Here is an 11,832-nt window from a genome sequence, read left to right on the forward strand (position 1 = left end):
CTCGATATGCGATTATCGAGCAGCCGCCATTTTGCCTGGCAATCAGTGGTCGGATCAGCGGTATCCTCCTGCGTGTCACGTGGTAGGAGACATCCTCGTGTGTCCTCGTGTGCCGTGTGCAGTGAGAGTATTTTCTCTTTCTTTTCGCGTGAAAAATGTCAGAGAACAGTAACCCTAGGTGTTTTTTTGACATCTCTATTGGTAGCGAAAGAGGTGAGTGGACCATTTTTTCACCTTTACAAATTTTCCATACGGTTACGACATGTTTTCTTGAATCATGCTTCATATAAGCAGCCGCACGAAAACATCGGCAAAGCATGTAAAACATGGTCAAAGGTCGAGAATTTGAGAACATTTGAGAGTTTTTGAAACTCACTTTGTGTTAAGAAAATTATTTGACTTTTTTTCTTTTCTAGAAAGGAGGCACAGATTTTAGGGATTTTAGGTGGAAATTTTTTCAAAAGCTTATAAAGTAAAGTAAAAAATAGAAATCATCAAGTTGAATTCAGGGGGGATGAGGGGAAGGGGGGGTATGGTGGATTGGATGGCCAGCCACCACCCCCCCCCCCTTTTTGGAGAAGTAAAGCAGAAAGCGTTGAAAAAGACTGTGAACATTATGGCAGAAATTGAGGCAAATGCTCTGGACAATTACCTCATTGTAATTTCTGCTTTGTGGAATTTACTAGTGTTTCTGGAGTAACAATTTTGAATTAGGTTCCAGTTCTCAAATTGTAACATTTTGTGGGCATGCCCCACTGATTCTGCAACCCCAAGGTACTTTTAAAGAAATGTATAAAGCTTAACTAAGGGGGGGGGGGGGGAGGGGTTCTTAGAAAAAATCCTTTTCATGAGGGAGGTGTGGATATTTTCTACAACTACTCATTTGCCCTTTGTTGTTGTCCTCTCAACAAAGCAAGATGCACCCATAAGGATTGAAATTGCTCAATGTTCAACAATGCAACCAAACAATCACAGCCTACTTGCAAATATGATAACACAATACCCAGTGCTAGAGATGTAAACTTTTGTTCATATTCATTAACTTCTGGTGTGTTTTTATTATTCAATAGCTGGAAGAATAGTGCTGGAGTTATTTGCTGACAAGTGTCCAAAGACAGCAGAGAACTTTCGGTCACTGTGTGTCGGAGACAAAGGGAACGGTGCAGCAACAGGGAAACCACTTCATTACAAGGGCTCAACATTTCATAGAAGTAAACAGCATATTTGATAATTTGTTATATATTACTGATAATGCAATAAAAGCTCCTTATTTTCATACAATAAGAGCAGGATGAAAACTCATGATTGAGAGAACTTACAAATATATATATATTAACTTTTTTAAAAATAATTTGTTGAGTTCATTTTTGTGAAAATTACACTGTAATAAATTCATTAGATTCCCAATAACAAAGAGAGATTTATTTTAACACTTTGACACTTAAATAAAGTTTTAATTTTTTAATTAATTAACTAGCTAATTTTACTTGATGCTGACGATAAACTTGATTTTGTTCTAGTTATCAAGGGTTTCATGGTCCAAGGTGGTGATTTTACAAATCACAATGGTACAGGTGGAGAATCTATTTATGGAGAAAAATTTGAGGATGAAAACTTTGACTTAAAGGTATGAAAGTGTCCATTTTGATTAATGGACTGGTGATAACTGAATGAGTCCTTGATTATTCTAGATATCACTAAAAACCAAATATTAATATTAATAGTATACAATGGTGCAAAAAACTGATTCATTCAAATGTAACTTACATTCAGTTGTGGGTCAGTAATCTAGTCTGAACACTGAATGGCGACAGACTTCATGCTTTGATTTTCAGCAACAGTATTATTCTGTATTTGTAATCAGAAATGCAATCAAAACTAAGAATTATTTAGCTATGCGATTAAGTTCAACTAGTGATAAAACAACCACTGTAGCTAGTAAAGTCATGCAACACAGACTTTAATATATTTAATATTAGCTACCCAGAATTATTACCTGCATCTTGTAGAATAGAGCAGTTGACGTCAATCCGCAATGAACCCCTAAATAAAAAAAATGAGACGTTATAATATGCTGACTCACTGGGCCTCGGAATGCCAGAAATCCCATTTCCAAGGACGTCAATTTTCTGGTGAAGGATGCCCTCAGAACCCTTCTACAGGGGACCACCTTCGGTGGTCTGTGTCTCAAACCCCTTTCACTAAAATCCTGTATCTGGGGCACGTAACAGTATTGAATCTTAACTAGTTATTAAATGAAGACATGTTGATGAATTCCTTGCAGCATGATAAACCTGGTTTACTATCTATGGCAAATGCTGGTCCAAACACAAATGGTTCCCAGTTTTTCATCACTACTGTTCCAACTGGACATCTTGATGGGAAGCACGTTGTCTTTGGCCAAGTCTCTAAGGGAATGAACATTGTTAGAGCACTTGAAAACACACCTGTTGAGCAAGAAAAACCTGTTAAGGTCAGGCACACCTTTTAGTTGTTACTAAGTTATTGGAAACTAAGAACTTTAATCATGAGATTAAGTGAAGCCTTGGAGCCGACTGGCTCATAGCTACCGGAGCTTATCCCAGTTTCTGTAGCATGAAGTGGCTGGGAGTATTTCTACTTCCCCTGGACGGGATGCTAGTCCATCGCAGGTCACTTCCCAGCAATTTGATAGATTGGGTTTCCCTAACAATTCGACGGTACCCATTTGTACTCCTGAGTGGAGAGAGGCACTGTGAGAGTTAAGTGTCTTGCCCAAAAACACAACACAGTGACCCTGGCCAGGGCTCGAACCCGGACCCCTCATTCTGGGGACGAGCGCACTAACCTTGAGGCCACTGCACCTCCACAAAATTATGAGATTATGAACTGAATTTCTTTCAGGCAACAGTTGAAAAGTCTAAGGTTGAATTAATTATCACCTCACGGGAATTGAAGGATTGTCCAAAGTACTCAGCTGCCAGCAAAAATCAGTCAGCTACTCTGCCTGTCAGTTCTTTACGAGAGATGGCGTTTGTTTTAAAATATCCCTGGTTTGGTGAGCAAGTGGATGCAACAGAAATTGCTACAAATTATTCAAAAACTGTGATAAGTACTTCACTCAGTGACTATGACAAATAAGTGTGCAGCAGTTTTATTTCGTCCCAAAAGTCCTTATAGGTGAACTAAATGGGTATTCAAAATAATTATTAGTAACTGATAGCATGGCCTTATGGAGTAGAAGACTAACAATAACAGTGTACGGTATGAGTTGTGGCCCATCAGACCGGCAATTATCTCGGTTCTGTAGTTATCTCCATGTCTGTAGCATAAAACAACCAGCAGTGTTTCTACTCCCCCCTGGGTGGGATGCTAGTCCATTACAGGGTTACCCCCAGCATTTTATCTGTCAGTGCCCATCTTATACACCTGGGTGGAGAGAGGCACTGTGAGAGTAAAGTGTGTTGCCTAAGAACACAACACAATGTCCCTGGCCCATGCTCTAACCCGGACTGCTTGATCCGGAATCAAGCGCACTAGTCACAAGGCCACCGCGCCTCCACGGTACAGTCAGTAAAGCAGTTGATTATTGCCCAACGTTTTCTGTCCCTGTGTATAGACAGTATTAAATAACATTTCTTTTATGTTCTAGCAATGTGTGATTGATGACTGTGGTGAGCTGCAGCCAGGAGAAGATGACGGCATATGTGTTGATGATGGAACAGGTGACTTGTTGCCTGATTGGCCTGAAGACTCAGGACTCAGCAAGGCAAGACATTGTAACAGTAACCAGTAAACTAGTATATTGAACGAGAAGTAAAAAGGGGAATGAGAGCAAAAAAAGGCTGCTTAAAATTTGGGCTGTAATAATTAATGTGTGGAAAAGGAAGTCATCCTGATACGATAATAATATCATTATGTCAAGTATTTCCCTGTTAAGCCAGACCAATAATTAAGTGAACTGCAGTTTTCTTTCTACTACTGGACATAACTGTTTGTACTGTTTTTATGATCCAGATTGAAGAAATATTAGATGCAGCAGAGAAACTGAAAGGTATTGGAAATGAACAGTTCAAGGCACAAGATTACAAAGTTGCCGAAAAGAAGTACACCAAGACACTAAGGCAAGATAAAGTTAAATGTAATTTCCATGAACTCTTTGATGCTATCTTCCTTTGTCTCGTGTTTATGATTGTAATCTTAAACAAAGGAATATGAAAATCAATTGGCTTGAGGGATGAAGAACAAAATTTGAATTATTGATCCACAATCATGAAATTGAAAATTTTATACAGTTTGTACATTAGATAGTCCTGATTATCAACAGCAACACACAGACACTCTCTGATGTTTTCTGTCACGGTAGCTGTAACATAGGCTATAGCATTGCTCTTGAGTCATCTCTTGAATCACATCTTTTAGGTATCTTGATCATGCAGAGTCAGTCGAAGAAAAAAGCTCTAGTGAAGGTGAAAAGGATCAACCAGATAAGGAGGAGGGAAAAATAACACAACGTTTTAAATCATTGTCAATCAGTTGTCATTTAAACAGGTGAGAAGCTGTGGACCAGTTGTTTAATGGAAGCCTAAGCTAGACATACACTGTACATGGTAGTTTGGGGTTCAAAATTATCAGGGTTTAGACAAAGATTCCAAAAAAACACTGTTAAGTGGAATCTCAGTTTCATTATTTGATCATAGATAAACTGTTCGTTCACATGTGTTCAAAACTACTTATACCAACCTCCATAAAGGCAGGTGGACACAGCATTTATTTTCTTCAGCTTGCCCTAGCTTGCGAGACTTTTAAGACCCCAGTTCTTAAAATTTGAAATTCCAAGATCTGCTGCAGTTCTACAGTTGTAAGAATCCAAGATTCTTAGACCTTATTTCAAGAGATGGGTACATGGGTATGTCCCTAAATGCAGGAAGCCCTTATGTATTCTCATGTCTCTGATATCTGCAAAAACATGACTGTCTTATTTTACGAATCATTCTGAACACCCTTACAATATGTACACAGCTTACATAGTGTAGCGAAGCTAGGATTTCGTGACCAGGGTCGAATGTCACACATGTTTATGATTGCAAGGTTTCTTTGTATACACAGTTACAGTTGTTTCTTACCGAATTTCCTGTGGTTAGACCGCAACAGAGGCTTTCTTATGAACTGGGATAGAGTCTCTTTGTTTTGTTCTGTATAGCCCGTTGTGTTCATATAGGGTTTATGACCGGAGTTAGGAAATGTATAGAGAGTTGAAAATAAACCTTGCGTTGTGAAGAACTTAGCCTGTTTTCCTTCATGTGTCTATTTGCCTTGACCCTGAGTGACATTACAATTGCTATTATAACATTGCTGAATGTTGAGAACCTTCATTTTCAGAGCTGCTTGTAAACTCAAACTAGGAGACAATGCAGGAGCAGTGGCTGATTGTGATGAGGTACAATGAGACTAAAAATATTTACAATTTCAGATCAAGCTACAAAACTCAGCTCTGAATTTTAAAAGGGCACTGCAGTCACTGAACGAGCAACTGTCCCAAGACGTTGATCATTCAGAATTTTTCAAAGAACGTATGGATTAACTAGAGTTTTTGCCACCTTGAAATTTTGAAGCATTTGAAAATCAATAATCATCTCCTTAAATATTGCATGTAAATCCAAAGAGCTTATTAACTTCCTCCACTTTCTGAGTTTCAAAAGCTCTTTAACCTTTTGGAGTCAATTTGTATGTAGCATGATCCCTTCTTAATTTAAAGTGGTTGGTATGCTAATGGGGCAAAATTTGAAACAATTATGACATTGACAAAGATTGCTGTTTGGGTCAGGAGTTGTAGTAAGGAGCAAATCAGTTTAATCAATGTATCTTCTCTGGTATCTTTTTCCCCACTAATTACTTTCCAAAAAGTCCAGATTTGTGATCAGCATGTTTTATTTGAAGGTCATTTGTTTTAGAGAGTTGCCACAAAATGACTGTGTACTTTACAGGGTTTACAGCTACTCCTTGGTGTAGAAGACACAGAAGTCACAGGACACACCACAATAGAACACTACCTCACAAACCTATTGTTTTCATTGTTTTCCTTGTTCTTTTGTTCTTTTGTCCTCTATTGTTTTACATCAACTGTGTGTTCTATACCAAACAAGAGCTGTATTTATTAACAACCATTAATTAAGGTTTGTAGTAATGTTTCTTGTCATCCTATTGCCAGGTTCTGGATGAAGATGAGAAAAATGCAAAAGCTCTTTTCAGGAAAGGACAGGCTAAGGCAAATATGAACGACTTTAAAGAGGCAATGGTATGTTGACAGCTAATTAGAAAAAAGCCTTTGTGGGGTGAGGGAAAGGATAACAGAATACAGAAAAAATCAGGAAAAACAAGCTCACTAGTCAAATCACAAAATTAGGTCTCATTATAAAAGATCACAGTTTGTAAGTAGAGTGTCAAATCAGTGGCAGATCCATACCTTGAGCTAACGGGGGGGGGGGGGGGGGGGCAGGGGGTGGTTTTGCTTGCCCTGCCAGCTTTTCTTCCTCCTGTGATTTTTTTCCTTCTTTTACCCAGAATAAGGGCGGGGGGGACAGCCCCCCCCCCCCCCCCGGGCCCTATAACCACCATTGCCAAATTATTTAATTGTTTTTGCCTTTGGCATCTGTAAACAAATGATTGCTTACCAGTAACTAACCACTGACAATGTTTAGCTCAGTGCTTTCCAGTGATACATGTATTTGCTTTATTGGTTTGCCTTTTAACTGCAATAGACCTTTTTTGCTTGGGCGGTTTGTTTTCCCATTACAGATCACGTGATATTCTCTAGAGATTTGTTCTTTTATCCATCTAAAAATAATTTATTCATATGCACGCGACTATTCGAAAATTTGAATGGAAGAATTCTCAAGAGTATCATCACATGGTCTGAAATGGGGCAACAAACCGCCCAGTCGAAAAAGGTCTATTCATATGGTGGTCATTTTTTATCAACAGGATAATCTACAAGCTGTTTCCATTCTGCACCCTGAAGATAAAAGTAAGACACTAATATATATTCCATAATTTAGTTACAAATATATAAATAACAAAGGAATAATTATATGAAAGTTCATAGATTTCAACTGCAGAGAATGATATGAAGACATGATTGATCATCGCAGTTATACACACAACTTAAGCAGTTGTGAGATTAAAGCCTGGAAAAAAAAAAAAATTCCATTCAGGCCTGAATGTTTTTTTTTTCAGGCTTTAATTTCACAACTGCTTAAGTTGTGTGTATGTATCATAGCCTGCTTGCAGGCTATGATACATGTAAATCTCTCCTCTTAGAGACCAGCTCCCATAAGTGACTCTCTATTGCTTTTATATCTTGCAGAGATCAGAGATGAAATTGAAAGAGTAAAGAAGTTAAAGAAACAGAAACATGAAAAGGAGAAACAAGTTTATTCTAAGTTATTTTCTTGACAGGGACGGCAATATTTCTAGAATAATACACCCATTAAAAACAATGTTCATCATGTAAAAAGATAAAAGAAGTTGCATTTTACAACTCTGGTGTTCTGTGCCAGCCAATAATGATATTCTGTCTGTGTTTTGATGAGGGTGTTGTATGCTATGTTCTTTGTGTCACTGGTGTTTGTATCACTAAAAAATTGACATCACACCGCAGAACAGTGAAATCTTTATTAAGCATCCGCCCTCAGGACCTTCTTTGGTGTTCAATTAAAATCGGTGTGTCTGTAATACTTGTACAATACTTGTCAAAATTCAGCAGTTTTGCTATAATAAACTTCCACATTTTTTAACTATCCTGAATTCAAGTTCTTGATGTCGAACTTTAATAAATTGTGTTGTTTGTTGTCTGTCTTTTCAACTGTTTTGACAGGGCTTGAAAAAGTGCTGTCCGGTCGTCTGGGACAAAAATAGATTTTCCTTCTGGGCAAGTAACTTTTCATTCTCACTTGCCCAATGGGTAAAGGATCAGGCAAGGCGTCTGCCAACTAAATCATTAAAAGAGCAAACTAAGACTTGTCCAGGGCAAGCAATACTTGAGAGATACTTCTCCTAAAGGCAACCTGGAATTCAAGTTTTTTTTTTCAGCCCTGGTTTTGGCCAACTCTTTCAGGGACATAATCCAATACTACATTGTTAAATGAGGTTTTTTTATTAGAGCTATTTAACTTACAACAGAAATAACCCCAAAAAGGTTTCATTTTGGTGTCACATTTTGCTTTAGAGAGGTTTCCATTAAAATGGGTGCCTTGCAAAGATAAATACAAGATGCTGTAACACTTGTTCAAATAATAAATAATAATAGTAATAAAATATTTATATAGCGCCAATATCCTAAAAGTTCAAAAGCGCTTTACAGTTAGAAATATTAAAAACACTTAAGACAAATAAAGTAAAAATAAAAAAATGTCGCTAAAAAGTTATAAAAATGCTTTCTTAAAAAGGAACATTTTTAGTTTATGTTTAAAAAGGAACACTGAGGAGCTGTTCTTGATGTCAGACGGAAGAGTGTTCCAAAGTGTAGGAGCTGCTACAGAGAAAGATCTTGCGCCATATGTTTTCAAATTGAAGTGCGGAATGGAAAGAAGTTCTTTAGAAGATGAACGTAGCTGACGAGACGGAGTGTAAGGAGTGAGAAGATCACGAACGTATGAAGGTGCCAGATCGTTTAGGGCCTTGTACGTGATGAGTAGAATTTTAAAGATGATACGATAATTAACAGGAAGCCAGTGGAGATTAAACAAAATAGGTGTGATGTGTTCGTGTTTTCTAGAGAGGGTGATGAGACGAGCAGCGGCATTCTGGACGTGCTGTAACTTTTTTAAAAGACAGTTTGGTAAGCCATAGAGTAGAGAATTACAGTTATCCAATTTTGAAGAAACAAACGCATGAACAAGTATTTCAGTGGTGGTCGATGACAGGCACTTCCTTATATTGCTGATATTACGGAGATGATAAAAAGATGATTTGCAAATACTTGCAATATGTTCATTAAAACGAAAATGATGGTCAAAAATGACACCGATGTTTCTTGCTTTCTGTGACGAGCAGATGGTTTCATCGACGACAGAGATTTCTTGAAGGGTTGGTCTCGGTAGATGTTTTGCGGAGATCACTAGAAGTTCAGTCTTATCCTTGTTAAGTTTAAGACGATTAATCAACATCCAGTGATCAATCTCACGTACACAACGCTCGATGTTGGACACAGCTAAATCCTTATCACTGGGTATAGTTGGCTGAAAGGACAGATAAAGTTGTGAATCGTCAGCATAAAAATGATAACTCAAGTTGAATTTTTTTACAATGTCTGAAAGGGGTGAAGTGTAAAGAACGTACTGGTTGGAGGCCAACTACACTGTAGTTGACATTGTTAAATGAGGTTCTCACACACCACTAGGAGCCATGCCAAGCCAAACCACACAGCCTGACCTTTATTAACATAAGAACATAATATTGTCTTACAATAGCACAAAAAGTGGTTAGAGAATAATTTCACCTCAACTTAACACATTCTACATGGGTGGGTGGGTGGGGCATGTCAGGCAATGGCGGATGGCAAAACAAAAACTGAAACCTTACACAAGCCATGTGACCTGAAACCCCCCACACACCTGTACCCAGACTCCCAGCCGTGTGTGAGAAAAACGTTTTCCAGTTCTTTCGTTCCTCAGCCAAGGGAAAACCACACTGTTTTGGAACTTTTCAACAAAATTAGAATTATAGTGATTATTTGTTTCTGAAATTGAATTACTCATCCATACTAGTCTTTCTGCTATGAAAGCAGCCCAGACTTAATACAGATTTCTTATTATTTTATTACAACACAACTAAGAACAATGAACACTTGACATTGTCTGTACTTTTTCTGGTGAAATCTATAAAATGAAGGCTCTTCAAATTGTGTGCCAAAGATTGGCAATTTTACAATGTAAAAGTAGTAAAAATGTAATATCAAGATCCCTCATTCTATATAATTAGATTCACAAAAACGTGCAATACATGTCGAGTTCATGGTTCAAGTGTCCTCACTGTAACATTCTTTCTGTCTGAAATTTCAACTCATGGTTCTGCCTTTTCTCCTAATCTGGTTGCACACCTCCATGTTTGATCTTTAGCGGGGAAGTGCCAGGAATTTCCACAACGCTGTACCACAGGATCAAATTTTTGCCTAAAAAAATGGAGTTTTCCTTGGCCATTACTTCGAAAAGATACACAGTTCAACCTTGTCCATCTCAAAAATGTCCACCACAAGTTGGACGGCAGTAGAAGACGGTGATCTCGGAGCCTGTCGTTGGTGACCACTTCCACCTGCTTCATTCCACTGAATGCCGCAGCGTACAAAAGATAGAAATCATCATTTTTATACCTGTTTCTGAAAACAGCACAAACATCTTCAAGCTTGGTACGCAAGTCTTTGGTGCATCTCCGGATGAATATTTTGTTATTTATCATGAGCAGCACTTTCTTTTGCTGGGAAGCAAAGTGATGTGCCGTCTCAATAAGCCTGTCGGCAGTGAATGTGAAACTAGTCGTTGTGCCATAAGCACCAACATTCATCCCATCTATTATCACATCAAATGGCCCCTGTTCATTAACAAACATCTTTAAATCTTCCAGCTCTTTCTGCATTTTTTTGTCCAAGGATTTTCCATGTCCATCAGAGCCATTCTGTTCAGGACTACTTGACAGCCTGATTATCTCGCTTTCCAGCTGATGTATATCACTCGGAGCTATGCCACTGGTCAGCTGATTTCCACAGCAGGAGCACATCCCTGTCTCACTGACACTGCTAGTGCACCACTTCCAGTGATAAACTGGGTCATGGTTAAACCGCGAATGAATAACCTGAAGCAATTTAACTGGCAGCCTTTCACCAGCTTGTTCAAGATAATGAAACACTTTCTGCGACATTCTACCATACGTGTACACACCATCTTCTGATAGCTCTAGTCTATTCGTGGAGCTTTCTGATGTGCCCATCATACTGATATCTCCTTTAAATTGTTCATTTTCTTTAGATCTTACATTGTAAGGATTGAGCAGTGCAGCTATCATTTCCTTATCTATAGACAAAAATTTGTCAACCTTGCTTGCAAGAGAGCTTTGCTGCTTCTCCAATTTCTCTTCAAAAAGCTGCAAGGCTTGGTTTGTTAACCCACTGTTGGCCAGGCTTGTAATTACATAATCGTAGTGGCGCATGTGATGGACTATATTGTCATTAGTAATGCTTCGTAGCATTTTAATAGCTTGATCAAACTGCCCTCGGCTGCAGTAAGACTTGATCATTGTAGTTTTAGCTCCCTCACCAATATAACTAGCGTTCTGTTTCATGTCTTGGTACAATCTCTCTACGGCTTCGTGTTCACCATGTTTTGCAAACATGTGAAGCAACTGCGAGTAACAACCATCCACTGCCCACGAATTCCCCCCATTCCTGCTCTCATCAAACAGCCGTAAAGCATCTGAAATGTTACCATTCGCTATGTGTTGTTTCATCTTCTCTTCGATGTGCATACTTCGGCCGTGCTCACTGGGTTCGCCGGAAACAGTCGCCTCAGAAGATAGACATGTTTTTAGCCACGTGTTTAGAACGGGAGCTCTCCAAATCGACCTTATACATCTCAATCGCATCATATCGTTTCTTTTCCGGGTAATTCCATAAAATCTATATGCTATATATCGTAATCCGCGAGTTTCATCTGATAAGAATAAGACAAAAATTATCCACAAAGCCCTAAACCTTCCTTTGCTTCTGTGACCTGTGACTTTTTACTGCAACTCTACGAAACTGCAAACATTTGTTCAGCGGCTTCTCAATTAGTGCCAGGTCTGGCTCAAATTCCAATGTGC

At 38.6% G+C, this 11,832-nt stretch overlaps 2 protein-coding genes across 2 annotated transcripts; one reads left to right on the forward strand and one right to left on the reverse strand.

Moving 5' to 3' along the window:
- Nucleotides 1-55: 55 nt before the first annotated feature.
- On the forward strand, nucleotides 56-7,778 carry LOC110046606 (peptidyl-prolyl cis-trans isomerase D-like). The gene is made up of 11 exons (XM_089273000.1): nucleotides 56-213; nucleotides 1,071-1,211; nucleotides 1,521-1,627; nucleotides 2,285-2,473; nucleotides 3,632-3,748; nucleotides 3,997-4,103; nucleotides 4,402-4,530; nucleotides 5,362-5,419; nucleotides 6,191-6,277; nucleotides 6,964-7,006; nucleotides 7,346-7,778. The coding sequence occupies exons 1-11, from the start codon at nucleotides 156-158 to the stop codon at nucleotides 7,432-7,434; spliced, it is 1,125 nt and encodes a 374-aa protein (XP_089129126.1). The 5' UTR covers nucleotides 56-155; the 3' UTR covers nucleotides 7,435-7,778.
- Nucleotides 7,779-8,115: 337 nt separating this feature from the next.
- Nucleotides 8,116-11,768, reverse strand: LOC110065054 (uncharacterized). Its single transcript, XM_020772164.2, has one exon. It carries the CDS (start codon nucleotides 11,614-11,616, stop codon nucleotides 10,042-10,044), a length of 1,575 nt encoding a protein of 524 aa, XP_020627823.2. The 5' UTR covers nucleotides 11,617-11,768; the 3' UTR covers nucleotides 8,116-10,041.
- Nucleotides 11,769-11,832: the final 64 nt, after the last annotated feature.

This window comes from Orbicella faveolata, unplaced genomic scaffold, assembly GCF_042242905.1.
Source record: "Orbicella faveolata isolate gen_17 unplaced genomic scaffold, um_ofav_v1 contig_35, whole genome shotgun sequence".
Lineage (NCBI taxonomy): Eukaryota > Metazoa > Cnidaria > Anthozoa > Scleractinia > Merulinidae > Orbicella > Orbicella faveolata.

Excerpts from the sequence above, each read along its gene's own strand:
- LOC110046606 (XM_089273000.1), top strand. The coding sequence starts at position 156 with ATGTCAGAGAACAGTAACCCTAGGTGTTTTTTTGACATCTCTATTGGT. Across the intron at positions 1,212-1,520 it reads GGGCTCAACATTTCATAGAA|TTATCAAGGGTTTCATGGTC; the intron begins GTAAACAGCATA and ends ATTTTGTTCTAG. Across the intron at positions 2,474-3,631 it reads AGCAAGAAAAACCTGTTAAG|CAATGTGTGATTGATGACTG; the intron begins GTCAGGCACACC and ends TTTATGTTCTAG.
- LOC110065054 (XM_020772164.2), bottom strand. The coding sequence starts at position 11,616 with ATGATGCGATTGAGATGTATAAGGTCGATTTGGAGAGCTCCCGTTCTA.